This window comes from Liolophura sinensis, chromosome 7 (assembly GCF_032854445.1).
Source record: "Liolophura sinensis isolate JHLJ2023 chromosome 7, CUHK_Ljap_v2, whole genome shotgun sequence".
NCBI classification, from domain to species: domain Eukaryota; kingdom Metazoa; phylum Mollusca; class Polyplacophora; order Chitonida; family Chitonidae; genus Liolophura; species Liolophura sinensis.
Window position 1 is genome coordinate 56,905,163 of NC_088301.1, and position 24,718 is coordinate 56,929,880.

The 24,718-nt window shown below is 37.2% G+C and overlaps 4 protein-coding genes across 5 annotated transcripts; 3 read left to right on the forward strand and 1 right to left on the reverse strand.

The window, feature by feature from the left end:
• The first annotated feature begins 264 nt into the window (after positions 1–264).
• Positions 265–7,997, forward strand: LOC135471054 (actin-related protein 8-like). Its single transcript, XM_064750102.1, is given in 13 exon segments — positions 265–324; positions 502–583; positions 586–671; positions 1,470–1,580; positions 1,758–1,862; positions 2,285–2,458; positions 2,854–2,964; positions 3,997–4,112; positions 4,354–4,507; positions 4,669–4,911; positions 5,506–5,767; positions 6,324–6,487; positions 7,461–7,997. Coding segments are annotated over 13 exon segments (1,812 nt in total). The 3' UTR covers positions 7,605–7,997.
• Positions 7,998–8,133: 136 nt separating this feature from the next.
• On the reverse strand, positions 8,134–11,207 carry LOC135469955 (protein LLP-like). The gene is made up of 4 exons (XM_064748616.1): positions 11,166–11,207; positions 10,716–10,863; positions 9,556–9,621; positions 8,134–8,954 (listed from the first exon to the last, which is right to left on the reverse strand). Exons 2-4 carry the CDS (start codon positions 10,861–10,863, stop codon positions 8,776–8,778), a joined length of 393 nt encoding a protein of 130 aa, XP_064604686.1. The 5' UTR covers positions 11,166–11,207; the 3' UTR covers positions 8,134–8,775.
• A 25-nt stretch (positions 11,208–11,232) lies between these two features.
• Positions 11,233–16,793, forward strand: LOC135469956 (mitochondrial mRNA pseudouridine synthase RPUSD3-like). Of its 2 annotated transcripts, none has more exons than XM_064748617.1 (9): positions 11,233–11,472; positions 11,814–12,144; positions 12,659–12,703; positions 13,223–13,457; positions 13,798–13,905; positions 14,605–14,692; positions 14,915–15,047; positions 15,800–15,939; positions 16,319–16,793. In XM_064748617.1, exons 2-9 carry the CDS (start codon positions 11,889–11,891, stop codon positions 16,517–16,519), a joined length of 1,206 nt encoding a protein of 401 aa, XP_064604687.1. In that variant the 5' UTR covers positions 11,233–11,472; positions 11,814–11,888; the 3' UTR covers positions 16,520–16,793. The 2 variants fall into 2 exon arrangements, with proteins under 2 accessions (XP_064604687.1, XP_064604688.1); XM_064748618.1 differs by having other exon boundaries at positions 11,282–11,319.
• A 303-nt stretch (positions 16,794–17,096) lies between these two features.
• Positions 17,097–23,262, forward strand: LOC135471055 (uncharacterized). The gene is made up of 9 exons (XM_064750103.1): positions 17,097–17,120; positions 17,591–17,722; positions 18,739–18,824; positions 19,318–19,544; positions 20,561–20,778; positions 21,494–21,607; positions 21,841–21,909; positions 22,200–22,298; positions 22,770–23,262. Exons 1-9 carry the CDS (start codon positions 17,097–17,099, stop codon positions 22,875–22,877), a joined length of 1,077 nt encoding a protein of 358 aa, XP_064606173.1. The 3' UTR covers positions 22,878–23,262.
• The last annotated feature ends 1,456 nt before the right edge of the window (positions 23,263–24,718 follow it).

Below are 24,718 nucleotides of genomic sequence, written 5' to 3' on the forward strand. Positions count from 1 at the left end.
ACTTTTCTGTCAAATTTTGAATAGCGTTTATGAAATTCGTACCAATGAATTTATTCTTTATGGTTGTACTGGCAAGTGTAAATATGCAACTCTATTATTCCAGGTGGGAAGATCAAAAAACATTGTTAAGAAAGTCCTATTTCGTTTGCGTACCAGTTATGATTTTTTAATTACCCTAGTTAGACTCGTAGCTAACTGTAGGCGTTACAACAACAGCGCGAAGATTAACACATACATTCTTAGAATCCGTCAAGGTTTTTCTCCATGCCACCAACACTTATCAAAAGAGCGATACCTCCGGTCGAGCCAGAACCAATGGTCGAGGTAAGTTTGCTAATCAAACTCAGAATTTGAAAGTGGTGTGCTCATCCTTTATTTTCGGTCCTATCGAAAACTGGACTCTCAATGATTCTATGCGGTGATCTTGTAAATTTCAACGCACTATTTCTAATCTTGTCGTTCTCGCGATACTATGCTGAAATTATTTTTCTCTTCTTTTAGCCAATACAGAGTACGTCTGTCCTGGTAATACACCCAGGCTCTCAAAGTTTGCGATTAGGTCGAGCATCAGATGCGTTTCCTGCAGCATTCCAAACTGCATTGCTCGTCGTCACAAGAAAATTGGACAGCAGCGCTATGAAGATCCATGGTTGGCCAGACCAGAGACCACGGTCAGTGTTAGTACAAACAACAACCCAAGCAATACGGTCCAGAAAGTTTGAATAAATTTAATCCGTATCGGTAATGCTAGTAAACTAGAATGACATAATGTCATATCAATAGCTGGTAGTCACTATGTGCATGATACATTATGCAGTCAACAACCTTGTGGCAGGCTACTGCACGCTAGCTGTATGTAGGCATTTTAGCAAAATATTTAAATCTTCCTCTCAGAGCCGAAATTTATTTCCTTCCGTTCCTCTCTTTGTCAGGATATGCAGTGTAATGTATGGTCTGTCAACTCATCTCCTTCAGTAAACACCAAAGAAACTGTATACAAGCAATGACTGCCATGGCCTTTGAGCTGATGAACCTTCTCATAGAAAGTAAACTGTCCAAATGCTACATAAAGCGATGTAGGCATTCATTTTGACTTTCGAAACTTTTGTGTGTTGAAGATGTACCTCATGCATATTTTATGGTCACGGCACTGTATATTTAGTAGTCCTTAAGTGGCTGCTCAATACCACAAGGTTTAAAAGTTTGCCGCACTGTGGCTGGACCTTAATGCTCAGTACTGTGCAGTATACTGTAACCATGCAGCCAGATTTGTTCAATGTTGGAGTAATCATGTAATGTCTTAAACACGTCTTTGTCAGTCATAATGCCTAAAATCTCTGCAATTTCTGTTTTGGTTATTTCTTTCCATATTGCCAAATGTCAAATTTTTTGGTGAATTCCACGTGCTGCATGTATCCATTACCCAAGTTGTCAAATGAAGCCTTATGTACTTGGATTTTATTTTGAAGCAATCAGATGTGAAACATCAACAGAGACATGCTCTAAAACAGGCAGAGGAGGCCCTCCTAAGTCGACCAACCAGTCAAGGGGAATACAGACAGCCAACTTCTCACAAACAGGTGACTTCACTGTACCTGAGGGATTGTTACCAGATTGAAACAAGTACTGTATAATGTATTGGATGTTATTGAACACTTCCTTGTGAAGAGTTATTACATTGGTTGCAGTATTACTCTACTTGAGAATAATTTTCAATTTGTTTTTTTCTGTTCCTCCTTTCTTCTCAAACTTTGAAGATACAAGCTGAAAATAGTATGGTTAAGGGAGAGGTTACAGATGTGCTCAGTTATGAAGAATGGACACCGACAGAGCTCAAACCACCGTTTCTCATTGGCAGAGAGGTAATACTCTACATTGGCAACATTCTTGCATGCCTTAAGGTCTAAGAGGCTGAGATGATTGGTTGATGAGCCATCAGATCTAAGTGCCATGGTCAGCATAAAGGAAAGACATTTGCTGTACTGTAGTTATCAGAGTCTATGGAGATTTGATCTGTCTGATGTGTCAGCGTGTATCCACGTCCTATGGATGTTATTTACATGATATTGATGTATCATAGGAAGGAGAATTCATTTCTTGTGCTTGACACACAAACGATCCACAGTTATTTTTGCTTTCAATGTGGACATAACCAGTAGTTTAGTCCAACACAAAGACATTTTAAAACAGTTTATTGTGAAAGTAAAAGAAATCCCATTGCAAATGAATGTGTGAAAATTGAAATATAATGAGACTTTATTATCCTATTTTGTTGTTGTTGCAGGCTCTTTATGTCCACCAGTCAGATTCCTACAGCATTCACTGGCCTATCAAACGAGGCTGTTTAAATCTGCATGACGGTCCCGGGGGAACTATCACAGCTGTCCTGGCAGACTTGGAAATAATTATAGGAACAGCTCTAAGAAGTTCACTAGACATTTCACTCCATACATTAAAGGTACAATTGCTCTTAGTGCACCCTTTACTCATTTGTTCAAAATTTCAAGGTACTGTAATTTAATCTTGCATTCTTATTGTACTCACTGTAATTCTTGAATCTTTTTGCATGTTTGCAAGGTGCTTGTTCAAGAATATTTAAGCTGTGTAGACTGATGAAATTACTCCTTTTTTTTTTGAAGCCCTGAAATTGGCCAATTCTGCCAATGAAAGTGAAAAGGTTGAGGAAATACGGTACTTTTAATTTTGTATGAAGCAAGAGCGCTTAACATCTTCTAACAATGGTCAGTCTTTTCAATTCTTTACTGTGATTTATATTCTTGGATCATACATGTACTAATTTGAAACATTTATTTTCTGATGTACTGATTTTGTCATCTTTATTTAAATGCACAGCACTATAAGGCAGTTTTGCTGATACCTGATATCTTTGATTATCACCACGTGAAGCATCTGATGAGCTTGTTGTTGGATCGACTTGGATTTGGAGCTGCTATTGTTATGCAGGTACATATACAGACAGCTCAACCATTTTTTCACTCACTGACTAAAACTACACATTGATTTCTCACAAACCTGTATGACTCAAGTGTTTTAAGTTAATTACTTTTTTGAATCAAGTCAGGTTAGTGTCCATATCATTGGTAACTTCAGATCATATATTGCCTACATGTATTATGTGCTTGAATCCAGCTCAAGATGGTTTGAGTGAAGTGCAAATCAAATAAAAAAGTGTGCATCTACAAATGAACATGTACTCTAATTCTTCAACCATTTCAATCACCTCTCACCAGCCTGGATAGCACAGTTGGTAGAGCCTCTGCTTTGGGAAGGGTAGATCAAGGATCAATCCTGGGTCGAGTCACACCAAAGACTTTAAAAGAGGAAGTTGTAACTTCCTTGCTTGGCGTTCAGCATGAAGGGGATAATGCAGGGAGTGGTGGACCCGTATCAGTATAATGCCCTGGTGGGGCGACTTACTTGCCTTCGGTAAGTCGTCTCAGTGAAGCAGCACTAGATACAAGAGCGGTGGAAATCCGTCCTGCGACAAGGAGGCACATTACATACACCCTAAGGATTTCTTTGTTGCCATATGACTGAAAAATTGTTGAGTACGACGTTACACCCCAAGCACTCACTCACTCAATCAGTCACCTCTGCAACCAATATTTTGAAACATTCTGATAGAACTGTGAGTTACAGTGAAATAATATGCAGAGTTTTGTAAAGCTTGCGTCTTTGTGACTCAAGCAAATCAATTTTAGCATCATTTTCATAATATTTGTATGGATAATTTCAACTGAAAAAGTACTTTAGAGGCCAAAAAGGTTGGAGATTTACAGTGTGTCCTGTTTGAAGTTGTTGTCCCCTGTGTTCACCAATTACTAGGTGTCTCTGTCATGTCGGTGCAGGTATGGTTTTATTACATAAGTTGTGAATGTTTTGGTAATTTATTGCTTACTTTATTTTAGTAGGGAGTAAACTCAAAATCATTCAGTGGTGCTTCACATGTTACCTGTAATTTGTTGTCTTCTGCAGGAATCAGTCTGCGCCACATTTGGGTCAGGTGTTAGCAGTGCTTGTGTTGTTGATATAGGAGATGAGAAGACAAGTGTATGCTGTGTGGAAGATGGATTGTCACATAAAAATACAAGGTACACAGTAGCAGAAACTATAGGAAAAGTCAGGTCCAGTGCCAGTTGGCAGTTCCATGTGCATTTAAGTATATGTTACACAAGGATACATGAATATTCAGTGACATGTGAAGTTGAGGTATGTACACTTACTGCAAACAAGGTGTCTGAGAATATAAGGCTGTAATGAGAGAATATAAATTTTGTTTATGTCTCTCAGATATATTGTTTATAGTTTTTCTCTTCATTGGTATCCTGAAAGGTTACGGATGGATTACGGTGGTAGTGACATAACAAGATGTTTTCATTGGCTACTGACTCGGGCTGGTTTCCCAATTAAGGATGTGAAGATCACCGGTCGCATTGATGCTTTGTTCCTTCAGGAGTTGAAAGAATCCTACTGCCATTTAGATCAGGTATGTAAGTGATTGATTATTAACGTGAATCTCCATAAATTCTAACTTGAAAGATTTCCATATTTGCAGTTCATTTCTTTTTTTGGGATGTTGACATACCATTCCATTATAGTACCAAGATAGATTTATTGATCTCCTTTGGTAATTTCTTTTTTATTTAGGACACAGAAGGTGTATATGATCAGCACATCCAGCTTAAGTACCCTCACAAACCCATTCATAAATATAACGTGAAAATAGGGGATGAGGCCATTCTTGCCCCTATGGCCCTTTTCTTCCCAGATATGTTTGGAATCCAAGGACAGCATTTGATTCACAAACAGCTCCGGTGTGATGGCTTACCTGAAGATCCAAATGATGAATTTTACCTGCGCCAAACCTCAAGATCCTACCAAACCACAGAGGTATGTCTATGAATATATAATTAGGATTCCATGGCATGTTGTTCAGTTCACCTACACCTAGGCAGTCTTAGCTCATCTGTACGTGGAGAAGTGTACCTCAATCATTTTATGGTGTGACATACCCAGTGTTGCATTTTAGTCATGCTTTTGTACTATAGCGAAACACATTGTTAATACATTGACTATTCTGCAACTCAAATTACATATAAAAGTGTATTTCATGTTCAGTTCTCTATTTAAAGGGATACAGAATGGACACTGATTGGATGAGAGTTGAGATAGGGTTTCCTGGGTTAAGTCTTGCAGCCTTGGTCACTTATGAATAAATGTACCATACCTAAAATTCAGCTTAGGAAAGGCATAGCCTAGACTTACTTATCTCTCACACCAGCTCATCGATTCTGTATCCCTTTAAACCCAGTCACAACAGTGGATATCATGATAAATACTTCCAGCTTACACTCTGTAAAATATTGACAGTTATCCCGCATGATTATTATGGAGTCATGGTTAATGAGTGCTGTAGCATGTGATACAAAGGTGAAAAAGATGTTCTGTAAAAAATATATGTATATAAAAATATGTCCTTCACAGGGCAGTAAGTCTGGAAAGCGGAAAGATGCAGCGGAGGCTTCTAGTCAAGGTGCAGATAGCAGTTTTACGCAGAATGAGGATACACAGTTGAGCCAGCCTCCAGGCGATGATGATGACAATGATGCTGTGGAAGGAAGCGAAGGTGGAGCTGACCTTTTGCTGCCCTCTGTTCGATCAAAAGCTGACCTAGAAGAGGACTTGGAAGAGGAGTTACAGCTGATGGGATTAGATCAGGCCATAATACACAGTATTGAGAAGTGTGGTATGTATAATGCTACATCAGGCTGTAATTCACAGTATAGAAAAATGTTCATAGCAGACTATAAGAAAATGTGCTCTGTAGGCCTTAATAGTAAAGAAAAGTGTGATAAGCCTTGGGGAATAGGCTACATCCCAAAAAAAAATAAATAAAAAAATAAAACCTACAAGAATATGTAACAAAATTGAAAAGTGTGATAATCTACGTTACATGTATGCCATAATACAGAGTATAACAGTGTGGATAGTAGGAGGGCTACAGGTATGGACAATAATTAATTCAGGCCATAACAAACCAATATAGAGATGATAGACACTGGAGCTGTGTGGGAAGTAGAAGTGTTACATTAGGGTGTAAAAAACATTTAGAATGGTGTGTTGATGAATCTGTGACTGTGAGGGACAGCTTTATTAAGTCTTTGAAAGCAAAAGAAATTTCAAACAATTCTGTTGTTCAAGTAATTAAATTGGCTGAGAAGATATACCTTTTCTGTCCAATGTGAAAGGGTTGCCGGTATACAATGTGTTTTATTGTGATTCTTCCTGTGCTATTTGGTCAGATGGTGAGGACATGAAGAAGCGGATGTACAGCTGTATCCTGGTGGTGGGTGGAGGTCTGATGTTTGCTGGGGCCTATTCTTGGCTGCAGCATAGGGTCTGGATAAACATGCCTCCACAGGCTCGCATTGGCTTAGAGGTCATGGATGTTATCACCAGGCCAAAGGTAACACACCACCGCCATTCTTTATGCTGGGAGAACTATTACTACTTGTCATTTAAGTGAGTTTGTGTTTTTTTTACTCGCTGTGTAGAAGTAAGGCATGGTTCTGCGTCCAGTTAGACTTTACTGGTGACCTCGGGAGCGTGGGTACATTCAACATGTATCATCATTTGGTGTTTTACGCTGCACTCAAGAATGTTTCATTCATACGAAGGAGGCCAGCATTATGGTGGGAGGAAACACACAACCATTCGCAGGTTGTTGGAAGACCTTCCCATGGAGAGGAAGCCAGCAAGAGCTGGACTAGAACTCTCAGCGACCGTTTTGGTGAGAGTCTCCTGGATCATTGTGCCATGCTGGTGTGCTAACCACCCCAGCCAAGGATATCCATCTGTATCATGGTGTACAGCTATATCATCATGTACTTACTGTAGTGCAAAGCCATATCTTGAGGGATGGGTGAAACTGATTTGCTCGCTACCCTGTAAACTGGCTGGTTTAACTTCTTTGGTTTGCAGATGCTATTGTTTATTAACTCAAGCTACTCTGTGGTTCTCATAATCCTTTCTCCATACGTCGTAAATATTACACTTGGTGAGAAACCAGTGAAACCATCTCCTCTTTGCCTGGCCACGTAAATTGCAGGACCCCTAGCTAGCTTATTTTGTATTTCTCTGCCTCAGTGAGGTTGTATTTTTAGATTCAGCCCTAATTTAAATGTGAAGCTTGTTGCATACCAGAATGGTAGTGGTTAACTCTGGGTTTCCTCCACACCTCACTGCTTTCGTGTAAGTGAAATATTGATGTACTTTTGAATAGCATGGTAAACCCCAGTGAAAAAAATAAAATAAATTCTTGTTGCGTACACTAGAATTTAAATATCGGTTTTTCTTTAACGAAAAGCTAGAGAAGTTTTTAATATTAGCAGTTCCGGTTCAAGTGTATGGTGGTGCTTCTGTTGCTTTTGATTGGACAGGACATGGATCCTAGGATGACAAGCTGGAAGGGAGCTGCCATTCTGGCAAGCCTTGACACTGCTCAAGAGTTGTGGATCCGTCCCAATGAGTGGCAGCAATATGGGGTGAAGATCCTCAGGGAACGAGCACCATTCATGTGGTGATATAATAAAACTGTGGCAGTTGTACAGGTCATTGTGGATTGTGACAAGAAGCTGCGTCCTCTGGAAGGATGAACTGGGTATAAATGTGCAGGCAGGAGGCCTTGCATATGATGTGACCATAAACACAATACTAACAAAGCTGATCGGAGCTTTTCAGTGCCAGTTTAACATGTTTGTTGCACAATAGCATGTAATGCTGTCCAATATTAGTATGCCACATAAGTTGGTAATAAAATCATGAAATAAAAGAACAACTCCATCATATTGTGATGTTTCTGTTTTGTTGTTTTGTGCATAATTCCCCTTGTGATGTTATCCAAACACTTTCAGATTTGTAAAAGTAATATTTATAGAGAAGAATTTATGACCCTACAAAACCCTTGTACCTTGGATTAAACTTGCCACCATTTACTATAAAATCAGCTGATGCAGAAGTCTACCCTTTGGTCTTGTAGTTAATCTGTCTTAGACTCTTATGTGACATACGCATGTGAAAACCATACTGATGAAAGAGAAGCGGTCTTCAACCAACATCTGACTACACAAACGTCAACACATGGAGCTCTGCAAACAGTGAGTGCAGCATAGTCTGCTACTTCCATGTCCGAGGCCCAGGTTTTAACCCACTCCATGCAAGTCGTAATTGAAAAGCAAGAAACTAACCATTGCTTAGTTTTTCTCATTTTAATTTATTTATTTGATTGGTGTTTTACAGCATACTCAGGAATATTTTACTTAAATGATGAAGGCTAGCATTATGCAGGGAGGAAACTGGGCAGAACCCTGGAGAAGCCCACAACCATCTGCAGGTTGCTGTCAGACCTTCCTCACATATAGCTGGAAATGAAGCCAGCATGAGCTTGACTTGAATTCGCAGGGAGTGCACTGGTGGGAGGTTCCACTGCACCGTGCTGGCATGCTAACCCACTAGGCCACAAAGGCCCCCTTATCATTTCATGGTTTAGCCAATGTACTTCTCACTTAAGATAACAATATAATTGTATCAGTTAATATCAAGTGCTGCTTTTTCGCTGCCGTATTCAGTTCTGAATTCGCACACACCTGGTACCAATACTAGTCTGCAAACAGTGTTACACATTCCACAAGATGTGATATAACCATGATCACAAAAAAATAAGTCTATGTACACTGAACAGTCATGTTGATAATTTCACCATTCCTGCTTCCACTTTCCTCTTTGTTTGCCTTTCTTTTTTCTCCCTTTTTTCATGCTGTTCTTAACCTTATTGATAGCTCTTTGATTCATCCACACTGGATATTGTCCATTTTCATCTTTCATTGTCTTTTTGTCAAACTTTCTGACTTGGTCTGTTTCCATCTTATTTAAGGCTACAAAAGAAACAAACAACAATATAATTAAACTTGTTTAGTAAATCAATGTATCAATGTCAAACATCATGTTCATGTGTAATTATGTGCAGATGCTCACTGACTACTGTAATTCTTCAACCTTTTGACATGTTTGAAAGGTGTTTATTCAAGCATATTTTGAAGGCATTACAATGTTTTCACTGACAAATTCTAATTTTTGTGAATAACTGAAAGTGGCGAATCCAACCAATGTAGTTCTGTCTCCAAAACCAAATTAAAAATATGCATATATTGCACTGAAAGTTCTCTTTCATATGAGAAAAGGTTGAGGAATTAGGGTACTAGTATTTAACACAAATACAAGAAGCATTCCATGATATGGAAATTAAATTGAATAAATTTGCAATTGCATTCCACATCTGGCCCCAAATCACCAGTCCACTCATGACAGCCGTGGATAAATAAAGCTGTTATGTAAAAACTTACAGGTTGCTTGCTTAAACAGTACAAAACTGTGAGGAACTTCAAAAACAGGGAGACACATGCTGCACACAGAATTTATACAAGAAAGTGAAGAGTTTAATTTTTAAATCATAAACAAACCATAAACCTTGCATACCTTCTTCAGTCTTCCGCTTTGCTTCTTTTTCTTCTTTCTGTTTCTGTAGTTCATCTTTTGTTACAACTGGAACCAGGAATAGCAGACCACTGTAATGCACCTGTCATACTTATATCTTATTTGTGAGAGCTTATATATTGAAAATACCACAAGAATACCACATAAAGCTTCAAAGTGTTCAATGTACATTACCGACCGTAGAAGCCACTCTGTTGTGACAGGAGATTAGAGCTGTCTTCCTTTGTCAGGCCTAGGAGCAAGCACTCTTTTGGTGCTGTCGAAGGCGAACAGCCAGGACACATGTTTTGATAAAGTCAAGCTCGCAGACATTTGCCAACAATGCCTGTTTTTTTTTTTGTCCGTCTGTCTGTGATTGTTGGTGGAAATGTTTTAAACATTGAAGCCTTTGTATATTGGCGAATAAGAAGACCAACAAGACAAAGAAAGGACAGGCTGGCGTCTTGATCTTGGAATCATATGAACAAAGCCGAAGATACACGTACACGTGTAAGATTAAAGTTTCTATGAAAATCATGTAAGTTTTTTATGGTTCTTTATTTACCGTCCTTTATGTCCTCTATGCAATAAGAAACAAAATCCCCAGGAAATATAGGGTCTATATGGTTAGAAATGTTAACAACAGTCACTGAATTTATCAGCTTATTGTATAAGATTCGGTAAATCTCATAACTTACACCTTTGTTCGTGGATGACGTATTCCTACTGGTTTAACTAGTTCGGTTTGGAACAAACTCAAAGTACTGGTCATTATTTTATTTATTGTGATCGATTACGAATTTTGTATTCAACTGTGACATAAATGGACATCGATCGCTGATGGAAGGTGGATGGACCCTGATAACATCATTGCAAATGTCATGTTGTAAGAAATTCAGTAAGTCACACTGATATTTTGCCTTGTTGGCTGGATTTTTCCCCATAGCATCCCTTTCATCACAAATATGACAACATTTGGACAGCCTTTTTGTAGGAATATCCATTCTCCTCGGGTTGTCAACCATTACCAGGCCGAGTAGTGCCTCCTATTCTACCTCCTTGATTTGTCATCGTTATCACACTGACCCTCCCTAACATTGTTTTTGCAGACCAATTCGGTACATACTTTGGTAAAAGACTTACTTAATGTGATTGGGACTTACTTGTGTACAATTCATTGTCTCCATTCAGCGCACCGATCTTGGCACCTTCCGCAACTTTTTTCAGCGTGTCCAACTCTCTTTTGGCATACCTAACCCGTTTCACTTTTCTCATTTTCCGCTTCCACTTACTTCGAATGCTTTTTGCCATCTTAAGTTGGAAAGAGTACAACTTAGAGCAAGACCTTTAATCAATTTTACAACATCCCATCTAAATTTAAGTCTTATAATCAAATGGTTCGGACATACAGTGAGTATTTTCACACTTCATTAGATTACAACAACAACGTCTAATGCGTTTTACACGAGTAATGTTGATACCAAATGATACATTTCAGCGACATGGCTCTTGTTGCTTTCTTCTAAAGGCAATGTTGTAGACGTGTATAATGGATTGCTCGAGTAATGAGAAACTTTAGAGACAGGTGTACTTTAAAAAAAGGCTGAACCTACCTTTCCGTCTCATCTACCGACTGGCGGTCAACACAAAACACACGTGGACTGTTGCAGCCGAACTCTAGTACACAGACAGTGACGTAGACAACGTTATCTGTATTTAGTTCGGTTGATGGACACACGTGCAAGTCAATGATGTCTTACTGAACTGGTGAGAAAAATTAAACTCAGTGTTATTGTAGATGTCTTTTACCCAAATGACAGAGTGATGAAGGTGTGTCATCCGTTTCTACTGTCAGTAGTGGACAGGTCTAGTACTACAGGTATTTCTGAGCGAAGAGTGATGTTGGCCCACACAGTGAAGGTACACATGCATTTAATGGGTACCGGTAAGGCATTTGGGCAGGCTGGTCTCTAATGCCTAAACGTGAAGTGCTTCTGTAAATAAGATTAAAGTTTATGAATGAAACAAATTATTTTCGACAAATTTTTAATTCTTGATTGCTGACTTCCAAAGTTTTTGTACAACTTACAAGTGTAAGGCCTAACATAACATATCAGAGCATTAAATCAGTCCTACATAAGTACATGGTTTTTTTAAATAAATGTGATGAAAACAATGGTTGGGTAGATAACATGCAAGAATATACCGGTAAGATAATAATTACAGAGTTAAGTTAGAATACAACACAATATGTTTCCTAGATGAATCAAGGCGAACAAATCCTGGCCATGCTGGTGTTTTCTGTATCATCCAAGTGCTGATTAACTCTCCTGGAGATGCATACTTTGCACAAACTTACCAGTCCACCAGCACACCTGAGATGTGTTGTGAGAACATGGTACCAAATACTACATCTATGCTCACAAAGTGAAAGTACATCACAAAGACTGTCCACTGACAATGAACTAAGTAGAGGCATGGGATGTGAACCTACAACAAACCTGTCGAGTGGTGAGACAACAGAGATCCCCAATTCTGTGTCAAGGCAGCAACTAGTCAAGTACCTGCTAAATCACGCTCCCTACCAAGATGGTAAGTCATCTTGTTGATGAACAAGTAAACAATGATTAATTAATGTAGTATTTCTTAAATACCAGCATTATTAATAAAGTTTGATCATTTATAGTTGAGAGGTTGTCAAAATAGGCTTTGGCATGTGGCTTGCTTTTCAGTAATATTACCATGTTTGTTTAATGGTTCTAGTTGGTTGCTTTGGATGCTGTATGAAATTTAAGTTTAGTTATTATTCTTGAACTTCATTTTTAATTAGTTGAATTTTAAATGAACTGATGGCCTTTTATAATCATTGCTTAAACTGATACAGAATCACCACTGATTAGCTGTCAGTAGATAAAGGATTTTCTGGGTCAAGCTTGAATAAATCAGACATACCATACCTAAAATTCAGCTTAGGCAAGACATACCCAGGACTAGCCTTTCTCTCACACCATCCAATCAGAATTGATCACTGGTTGAGAAGTTCCCCTTGAATGGTTAATGTGCTGATATACATACAGCTATATATGTTGATTTCTATTTTTTGAAGATCATATCTTGGCAATAAATAAGCCTAATGGATTTCCTATATTAGGTGAGTCAAAAAATATTAAAGAAATACATTCAGTTCCTGAAAACAACTTTTGTTAATGACATAAATAAAAGCACCAGTACCATAATTCCTGAACCCTCAATGTTTAGTATGGTAAACTTCCTTCACTGGCTGAAGGGTACATGTATGTCTTGGTCATAAAAAAGAAAAATTATGAGATTTAATGCATGTTCATATTCTAGAAATTGGGTGAACTTGTTGAGTGAAATTTATTTTCAAGGATAATAATATACAGTGTATTGACATGTATATTTCCTTGGGACATTTTAAGAGCCCAGAGCCGAGATATTTTGGTTAGCACAGGCAGTTTTATGTATGACTTTGAAGAAAATTATATCTTGAATACTGATATCTGTTACATATGGAAAAGATATTTCAAGACATTTCCTTTATTGATCATCATAAATTGACCCACAAAGAACATATTTTTAGAATTTATTATAAGGTGTGAAATTTAAAATCTTTTATGTATTTTGGAATGTTTCATTATGCTCCACTCAGTTCCAAAGCCCAACGTGTTTGGGTCATCAGTCATTTACCTGGATAGTAAGGTTCAAGGAGGAGAAATAGACAGTGATAAAGTCAGCTACCAGAGGGAGCCACGAAATCACCGTAGCAAGAAACACAAGTTCATCCACCAACCTTATGAAACCTCTCTCTCCCTCACTGATGTACTCCCTGACATACAAGAGCATGTGAACTCTCCTGAATTGGAGATAGGAATGACCCTTCCCAGGTAGACAAAACACTGATGTCTATAATCAATTTGTTTTTTCTCATTACTGACCGCTAAAGATGAAAAACAAAAAATTGCATGCAGTTCATGAAATAAAACAGATGCACTGGTTGAGATCAGTCTGTTACTATCCATTTATGTATGCCCTGATATGTTTGCTCCAAAAGACCTCATATATACACAAGGGACCATTGTCCTTCTCATGCACCATTGTTTTTGAAAAGCCCCAAAAACTTGCTGAAACTCTGCTTTGACACTGACACTATATGCTGATAGCTTTATTCAAAATGATGATAATCCCTTGGGTAATAACCTTGTAAATTCTTTTGTCTGCTTTCAGGCTATACAGTGGTATTGTTGTATTGACTAAAACAGAGCATGGCAAGATGAGACTTAAGAAGTACCTGGAGACAGTGCGCAGTCAGCGGTCTCTTTATCAGTCTTTCAGGTAATTGTCAAGGTGATACAGGAAGCATGTTAACAAGTTGCTTCATTCATTTATATATTTTCTTCATGGTTTGTCACCTGCATAAAATCAAGATGAGCTACACAGGTCAGTTTGTCAAGTGAAATAGGTAAAGAAGTAGAAAGCCTGTTGATCTAGCTTTCCCAAAACATATTAGCTGACAGGCTTAATATGAGCAAGGACTGTCACTGGCTCAAATGGTGTAACTGCAGGCTTACTGCAACTTTCAGGCCTCGACCAATGAATTTGAGTATTCAAATCTTGTTAGGTTGTGGCTCAAAGCCAGGAGGTTTGTTAGGTTCCAGGTGGGGTTGGTGATTTCCACCATTCATAAATAATATAGTATATCACCTGAAGAGTACCATTCTAGTGACACGCAGTGAATGTATTATGAAGTTTTTAGTAATTTCTTATCTGAAAAACTTTAGTGTTTACATTAAATTTATCAATATTCTTCTGAAAGTGCAACTGTGATTTTATGATCTTTATTATTCTTCTGGTAGCGCATTATTGCATACTAAATTTTAGGTGAAATGCTGTAAATGAAAACATGTTTAGCATTAAACGCCATTCAGATAAATGTATATATGTCGTGAAGTAGTCGTATTTACAGTTTATTTGTTTAATAACAATTGTTGAGAAGACATCTGAAGAGTTGCTTTGTAAATGACCTGTTTTCAGCTGCCTAACTGTTGGAACACCATCTACGCTAGACAAGGAATCAGAGACAGTCATGTGCAAATTGGCTGAAATTGATGGTAGAACTTTGGTAAGATGTTCATTGGTAAATCACTGTTGGTTCATCACTGTGGTGATAAATATAGTTATTACGACCAAAAGTAAAACATGGTCATGAATTAAGTACTTGGTTCTATAAACCAGTAGCTATGTAAATTGGTCAAAATTTACAAAACTGTCAAATGTCCTCTCATCATTTGCTAATTTTGCTATTTAGGAATATGAAAATGCAGCATTTCATCTTGTAATTCAGACAGTACCAACAGGTGATGTATCAATAAACACTCTCAAGAAAGGCGAGGCTGTCAGAATAGAGGTGTCTCTCCAGAGAGTGTGTGAGAATAAACAATTGGGATGTGCCCTGTTGGCGGTCAAGCCCACAAGAGGTATGCCAACATGATTACATGTACCTAATTGCAGTAAATCTTCAATCTTCTCAACCCTTAAAGCACTTTTTTCAGTGGAATTATACATACAATTTTATGAAAATGATGCTAAATTGTTTTGTTTGTGTACTTCATGATGCAAGCTTCATAAAACTGTGTAAATTATTTCTCTCAACTCTGATAAATCTCTCAGAATGTTTCAAAATATTGGTCGCAGAGGCTGTTGAAAAGGTTGAACAACTGGGGTACATAATTATTTTACCGATGTCTGCTTAGCCTTCATTAGTAGCCACATAAACAATCAACAGCTGTTAACTGTATTCAGGTCAAAGCCAAAATACGTGACTCTTTCAGTTCTGGTAATTGGCCAAGTCCAAAGAGGCCTCGACAACACCGCTACTTGGCGTGAATGGCCCACAATGGCCAATCTTGTCAGCTTTCAAAACTAAACATTTTCTCTGATACCAGTGGCTTACTGCCTTTTTCCATGTTGATACAGTGGCAGGCTCTGTGTTCAGTGTAATTATCAGAAGTTGTCTATTGGGTGCAGGAAAGGATTAAACAGTTAATGCTAATCTGACTTTCATCATTAACATTTGGTGTCCATTTCCACTTGGTACATGGAGATAATTTCCATATTTAGATGGGGAAATTGAGAGTGAAAAAGTTATGCTAGATTTTTTATTAAACAAGCGATTTTTGTTTAAGTGAAATATTTTGACATAGTACACACTGCTTTTTCTTGGTGACAGATAAATGGGATGTGGTGGAGTGGTACTGCACCAGGAGGCTGTGCTGTGTTCTCGGGGACAACGTGTACTCTGCCCGTGTAGGATCCATCCTTGGGGTTCCTAGTCATGTAGAACCACATATAGCTCTGCCACAGCCACAGGTAACAAAACTATTTCACAGCCACAGGTAACAAACGACCTCAAAGCCACAGGTAACAAGACTAGCTCACAGCCATAGGTAACAAAACTACAATCTACCTACAAACAGTTAACAATCTACTCCAGTGAACCACAGTCCATATGTTTGTAATGTACATATGGATAACTTTTGTTAGACTTTCCTTTAGACTTCTTGAGTAACCAGAGACACATTTCAGCACTTAAAATAATTTATACATATAGTAGTATTGAAACATACTTTTATTCAGGAAATATAAGTTTTGTCATCCTTTGATATTGTTTTCTAAAAGGTAAGATTTTTCAGTAATGTGAATTTGTGCGTTATATGTAAAATGTAACAGTATGTTAACTTTTTTTCAGGAAATACCAGAGAAGATACTGCAGAAGTTGCATTTAAGAAAGGAGTATGTGCCATATCTACCTTTACATGTTCATAGGGGATGTGTTGAACTTACTGGGATACCGCATAGGAAAGCTGACCCCATTTTTATCAGAGCTCCAATTCCAGAGTTCTTTAGTGACAGTCTCCGATATCTCAACCTTCACATGGAGAAGAGATGACAAATACTGTTGTTCTGTGTGCATACAAACTTCATGTCACGTGACCAACTGTACTGGTAATAGCAAAATGGCTCCAGGGAACATCAGTAACATTTTGATGGAAACCATCTGTTCTGTTCATGGTTTGAGGAAACTTTACATTGCTTTCAGCAAATGTTAAAGTGCATGAAGTCCAGCTAACTGTAAAATAAGATGGATGCGATTGTCTAAAATACTAGCAAAGCATTGTGATGAATTCGTTAGGCCCATATAGTCTTGTATGGCTTTCAAGTTCATGAAATAAAATGTTAAAACTGTGAAATCACATGTCTTCTTTCCTTTTTTGTTTGGGTTTTTTTTTTTTGCATAATTGCAGAACTGATGACGTTTAGATTTCAATGACTTCTGTATTCAATATGCAGCTATCTTATTAGCACAGTTCTGATGCAACAGGCGTACACCGTGAGAGTTATCTCCCCTTGGGATTATCCTCAGTCGCCTAACTGTTGTCCATGTCAACGCCGTCAACAAACGGTTTGACAGTTCTTGCCATTGGACTGCCTTTTAAACTGTGCAAACAGCCTATAACTTTAGCACCATGGCACATGTGGACAGAAAAAAGGTGAGAGAAACAGTCAAGAAAAGGTGTAACCAATGACAGATGCAAGTACCTACATGCTAACACGATTTACCTGTAGTATTTTAACTTTTCATTTATTGTTTGCATGGCAAATTACATTAGATACAACAGAAATTTTGACTTTCACCTAAATTTAAGTTTTTTGAATAGATTTTACTTTAAATGTAATAGAATGATATTAATTAGTAAGAAGTAATGTGTAGAAAAATTGTAGCGAAAAGCAGAAAATATAACTACGGTAATGGCAGAAATTAAAATTTTAGCTACCGGCATTATTATTTGACTTGACATGACTTATTTTATGTTTATCTGCAGTAGTGGCATTTGAACCTCGAGACTGTTAAAGTAGATAAAATGATAGATATATACCATAATGCTATTTTGTTTGTTTTTATATGATATGAAGGAAGCACATAGGCCTATTTACTTAAGTTTATGGATTGACTTTCCAGATTCTCCAGAAACACTCAGATGAGCTAAATGAAGCAGTAAAAGTTTTGATGACAGAACTGGGAGAAATGCCGGTCTCAGACATGAATAATCTGCCTGATGTGTTAAAGAGGGCTGGTGCCTGCTCTTTTTCTGTAGGTTTTATTTTTCTGTAGGTTTTATGTTCTGTAGGTTTTAGGATATATATATATATATATATATATATATATATATATATATATATATACCCTAAATGACTATAAAGTTTGTGACTAACTTGCCCATTTTCCTCATTCTGAGAGTTCTAATGATTTTAGAAAGGTGTTTTGAGGTTTGCTTGGAACATGGGATGATATTCTGCTGGAAAATTGTAAATTTCAGGACCAAAAATAATATTTTGTGACATTTATTTGCCTCTAAAAAGGTACTTTTGTGGACGAAATTTTAGGTCATGTAAAGTATGTATATAATTGTTTGTAAGCGTAAGTCCACGTTGTATTGTCTACTTACAATACATGTGAAGGACATACTGTATGTGCAAATAGTGGACTATTCTAGTTCAGATAATTTATGTGGAAAAAAGCTAAGGAAAAAAAGAATATAGTAAGAATGTATACAGGTATACAAAAACAACGTGCTGGGTAATGTATATGATTATTTTATCAAAGCAAATCTGTATTTTATCATTCTTCAGGCATTTATTTCACAACAAATGTAATTTTAGACACAGTAGCTATTTGTGCTAGATAACTATTTTTGGATTATTGTCCACATTTGAAAAATTATATTAACATGGATGCACATGGTTGAGTAAAACGTCATATTATTATGATTACAGTAAATGACCTACAGTAAAGTTCGTTCATGCCAAAGTTGGCCATTTTTCTTAATTCTGGGGTACTATTTATCTTAAAAAAGTTTGTTTAGAAGTTAGGACAGTTGTCTGCTGGAAAAATGTAAGTTTCAGCATCAAAGTTAATATTTTAGGATATTCATTTGTGTGTAAAAATTCACTTTTTGGGTGTGAAATTTAAGGTCATTTAGCATATGTGGTTATTACAAGCGCTGGATATGAATGTACAAGTATACAAACATCTTGTTAAATTGATTTTTTTTAACACCTTGATTTGTTTTGCGTGCTGGTTAGATAATAATCCCATTCTGATTACAGTTTCAGCAGAAATTGGATGCTATTAAAGAAGACGTACAGCATCAAGAAAATTCGGACGAGGCACAAATGAAAAGACTACCACAAAAGTGAGGATTTTACATAGTTTCATCATTGTATCATTAGAAACAATATTACAAAATGGACAAATGTCTGTGTTATACTTTGTGATTGCTTGTCAATGTACAGTTGATGTTTTGTCTGTGTATATCTGTAGATCTGTGGACCTGATGCTTTGTCCAGTATTTTAGTATGAATGTGTTCGTTCTTGTATCAGATTAAAATCATAATGGGCTCTGGGATGTAGTTGGGTTCAGCATTGGAGGGCCCCTGGGGTTGGCCCCTCTGCGTGGTTAGTTTTATGACAGCTTTAAATAGTGGAAGATTGTAACAACGTAGAATTTACTAGCTATCCAGAACTAGGTCATGAGAAAGTTCCCTTCCATCTAGTGATAGATGTGCAGGCTAGAGTTCCAAAGGTCATTGGTTCAACTCCCAACATTGTCACACTGTTACATTCAGTAGGATTTGTTACAAACGGCTAAGTTATTAATTGCATTCTCTTTGTTTTCCTTTATCAAGGCAACAAGGTGGTGAAGACAAAGACTTGACACACCAATTAAAAGCACAACTTCTGCGCAATGTTGAAATTCAGAACTCCAAGCTGAAAGCAGAACTGGCCTTGCGTGAGAAGCTATCTGATTTGAAAACACTAACCCAGCAAAGCCAAAGTTTGAATGAAGACTGGACGGTATCACACAGAAACTCAATGAGAATTCTGAAGAAATTGGAAGAGAAATGTGCCCATGGTATGATCTGGCCAGTCTTCTGAAGACTTTGTCTCAATTGCCAACAATTATTGTATACTTGTGCCCATATGAAGGAAGATTTTTGAAAAGCATTACCTTCTGTACTGTCTGTCTGAATAGGGAGTAATGCAAATGTGCTGCATAAAAATCTTGTCATCGTAAGATGATTCTTTTCAACTACTAGTTTTACTTTTAGTCTGTCTGTGTATCTACATTAAATCTACATTGAATCTACATTGAAACTAACAACCAAACTAACCATGACCAAATTGTATGTACTGGTGCTTTATAGTACAATCATTCAGTGTCCATACTTTCTGCATATGTGTACTAAGATGTAAACTTTGGTGCATTCTGTTTGTATTGATATTCGCCTTAGGACTTGTACACATAGGTCTTTTTAATATCTACCCAGGGGGCCTCCGTGGCTCAGTTGGTTAGCGCGCTAGCGCAGCGTTATGACCCAGGAGTCTCTCACCAATGCGGTCACTGTGAGTTTAAGTCCAACTCATGCTGGCTTCCTCTTCGGCTGTACGTGGGAAGGTCTCAGCAACCTGCAGCTGTAGATTGACAGAGGGATTACTTATGGATAACAACTCCTGGATTTATTGTGTTGGTGACGTTTTGATGTAGGTTCTTACATCGTTATCAAACCATATGTAAGAACCTACATCGAAACGTCACCAACACAATAAATCCAGGAGCTGTTATCCATAAGTAATGCCTCTGAAAATCTATACCATCCCAATTCCTAAATACCTCTGAAAGAAACCTGCAGATGGTCGTGGGTTTCCCCCGGGCTGTGCCCGGTTTCCACCCACCATAATGCTGGCCGCTGTCGCATAAGTGAAATATTCTTGAGTACGGCGTAAAACACTAATGAAATAAATAAATAAATAATATCTACCCAACTTGTATCAGTTTTGTTTATGTTCTCAACACTCTTTTTGGCATATAATCATGATTGAGAAAAAAAAAATGTAAATTCTGACAGACAAATGTTTTGCCATTTACAGGGGATAAAAGGAATGCAGAGCTCCAGGAAGAACTGACAAAATCTCAGCAGCTGGTGAAAAAGTACAAGTCTCTGTGCGAGACAAGTCAAAAGCCTGCTGCTGCTCCAGCAGAGTTATCTCATCACTCATTGTTAGAGCTTGATGAGCTCAGACCCAAAACTGCATCTCGTGCAATGCTGACTTCATTCAGAGTTAACGATGTTGTACGGAGGAACGAGGTATGCATGTACTGAAAACACTAAACGCCATACGTTGGTCAGGTATAGAATGACTATCATGTTGGGAAGTCAGTATTTGATGTTCGGTTGCATGAACTGCCTGAACTGCCAGACATGTATCGTGCACAGTTGCAGGTGTTTCCTCTGGGTTGTTTTGGTAGGATAGGGGGCAGGGGTGGGTGGGTGTATGGGTTTGGTGGGTGGGTGGGTTTGGTGGTGGTAGTGGGGAGGTAAACCTAATAAACACTGGATAGCATATGTGACATTTTCTTGATTGTCACAGATCTTCTATTATTCTAATCAAACCTTAAAGTACATACAGATGAATAAGTCTATTCATGTGTGAAATGATAAGATCAATCATTTTATGTTAGACACACATTGGCCTGGTAGACATACTGTATTTCACCTGAAGGTTAGTATGGTAAAAAGCACTTTCAGAAGCACTTAAATCTTAAAATGATACTTTTGATACCAACAGTAAAGTTTTTCAGATAAGAAATTGATCAAACTTCACAAAAATCTGTCAAGTAGCACTATATTGTGAATGACTCAGTCATAATCAAGCAAAATGTGTCACTTGAAAAATGCTAAACTTTGACAGCAAGGCTTCTCATTTACAGGCTGAAATGATAGAAGTTAATTTTTATTTAAGAATTTATGTCTTTGCAGCCTAGTTAAAATATGTTACAATTCTTTTCTTTTTTTTTTTCAGTGTCTTACTGAGGAAAATGCAGATTTAATCAGAGAGGTACAGAGGTTGAAGCGTGACAACGCAGATTTACTGAAGAAAGCCAAGCGCTCCATGTCAGACAGGGAGACCATTTTGGTTAGTCAAAGTTCGTCCTTGTGGTCAGGGTTGCTATTGTCATGATTAATGATGATGGTATAACACAGGATGAACAGATGAAACAGGTCTTTGCAAATGTGCACCTTTGGATCTGCCACTATGACAAAAAGTGTTCTCATGTCAGAATAAGAGGAATCAATAACATTTACACTGTGTCTACAGTATATTGTTGCCTATTTAAACTCATTAAATATATCTATATCATTTGACAGGTAAAATTACAGACAAGTGAATCCTCAAAACAGGAACTTTATAAAAGGCTTAACAGAGAGAAACAAAAGGTTGGTATAGGTTACGATGTTCTTCATCAAACTGGCATTGACACAGAGGCAGTATACTATAGCTTGTGTTTTATCGTATTTTATCGTATTTATATCCTGCACAAATATTAAGTCTTTTGTATGTGAAAATTTATTGCTACATCATGAAATCCCATGGGTGTTCAAACTGTTCAAAAAGAAATGATAGTTAAAATATATAGGATATATAAAATGAATGCATTTTGTTACTCTGTTGCTTTATTAGATGCAACGAAAATGCTACATGGTTGAACATTGCAACATTGTTTCAGCACCAGTCTCTGAATAGAAGTATGACTAGGCAGGCCTCAGAATGGATTCAGACCAAGAAACTGCTTCATCAAATAGAAGAGGGATATAGATGGGATCAGGTCAGATTCACTTGTTTCTTATGTACATGTAGTGATGTTTGCCAAATATCACAAGTATAGTTTTACAACAGTCCTGTATACAAGCAGGTAATCAAACAAGTCTTTCATACAGTGTATGTACATGTATATATCCTTATAAATGGTTTATTTAGTCCTAAAAATGAAACTGTAGTCCAGAAAATAATGTACATCAGGCTGAAATGTGAATACACTTTTCAACTACATCTCCTGTAACGAGTATCATTTCTTTTTATCAAATTAATTTTTGTGGTACCCTGTTTTCTTTCAGCCTATTGCTGTTATATAAACAAAATAAGAACAGTTATAGGACATAGTCTGTACTTTGCCAATTCATGAAAATACAGGGGAAAAAATATATACATAGTGCTTTTTTACTGTTTAACCAAATACATGTACTCATATACGTACTTATATATTCTGACGTAACAGTAAAATCTTCATTTCATTCAGGTCGGACCAATTTCTCCATTCGGTATTGACCAAACCTACGCTGTCCAGTCAGTGACGAAAAACTCCTACATGCCGCGCACAGTATGTGTGGTAGAGCCATGTGACTAAACCAGCCATTCAAAAGGAAGTCTCCAAACAATTTTGCTTTTGCATGTGAAACCTGGGATTAAGATAGACAGTCTTAACCCATATATCAGCAAGCCATGATTACAAGACAGGGCTTCTTCTCTATCAGGCACTTGAGGCTACGTTTCTATCGGTGCTTGCTTGTAATTTGGTCTTCAGAACATGTTTATTGATTATTTCATTTTTTCTCTCTGATTATTTGGTATCTTTCAGTGTAGACACAAAAATTTGTCAAATAACATTGTTTCAAACCATTGTAAATGCAGGTGATCTATACCACAGGGATTCTGTACACATCTTGTTATACTGGCGATAGAAAGGAAGAAATGAAGGAAGTCCTCAGAATTCTTCAGCAGCCTAATAGGAACAAGGGGTCAGTAGCCTTTACACAGAGTAGGACAAAGGGAGAAGTTAAGCAATAAATTTGTTCAAATATGTGTGTTAAAGGAAGGAAATTTTTGGGTGTGTTTGAACATGTTAGCTGTACACTGATGTTAATACAGAGTTTTAAAGTCACTGTGGCATGATGTCCATTTTAGGCTGTATTTATGTTAATGCTTCAATAATGTATGAAACTTCACAGTATACTTACAAATACTCTGCTGGAGAAATTGGCCGTCAGAATATCCATCAGTAAAAATGTGCCATTACTTGTACTTCATCTGAGTGCCTTGACATACCACTTTGAAGCGAAACGCATTGAATAAATACATTTTGATAGATACATTATGCCATTTAAAAATAGTTTTTAAGTCTGAGTGATCTTGTTTAATAACATTTTTAAAATGTTTAAATTGTATTATATGCAGTAAGTCTTAGCTGTAGGCTCATGATTTACAGGAAAATGGGTTGAATGGGTATGTACATGCATTCTGCATATGAAAAAGAAATGGGTACAAACATCAGAATAATTAATGTTGTACTGTAAAATGGAAATTGTTCCAGTTGCAGTTTATGCATATATATAGCACTTGCAGTATATAGGCTTCTTTTTCATATGAATTACAACTTAAATAGATCTTTATTTGTTAGTGCTTTTGCTGGTTGCTCCTTCACTGCCAAATGTCTTGCCAAATTGGTATTTATTGCACTTTGGTGTTTATAGGACTTTCAGCATTTGTTGAAGTGTTTTTTATATGGATCATGTCATGTGTGCCTTATAATATGTTTGCACATCATTTATTTTGTATTAAAAGCACCATGTGAATTGTGTGTATGGTTTGTTACGCAGGGATTAAAATTGTCTATGTATGTATATGTTGCAAGTAAGGGTAAAATTTATGAAAGGCAAAGATATTGTACATGTTCTGACATGGGCGTATTTCTTTTATTCCAGAACATGTGGAAACAAAGTCTTGCGACATTAATATATGATCTTTCACCACTAAACATGTATTAGTCCAACATAACAGCAGGCTGTGTTAAGCATGATGCTTACATTATTAAATACTGTGCAGCTTTCAAATAAAGATCAGTGTTTTAAAAATATTCTGAATATACTCAGCGTTTTTCCTCTGAGGGTAAAGAAAAAATTGTGGGAAGGGAACCCAGACACTGTACTTAAGTGAAAGTCTAGTATGTAAAAATGCACTTTCAGCAGCACATGATGGCCTTAAAATGGTACATTTGATGCCAGCACATAAGGTTTTCTCATGGCGAAATTAATCAACGTAAGAGAAAAAAAAAATCCCAGAAAACAACCACTCTTTAGTCACGTGAATTTTTCTTCCATAGAGAGACATAATAAATTAACCGTAAAACCCAGATTGCTAGAGAGGTTGCTGAGGTCGCAAAGGTGTAGGGAAATAACAGAAGTGAACCTA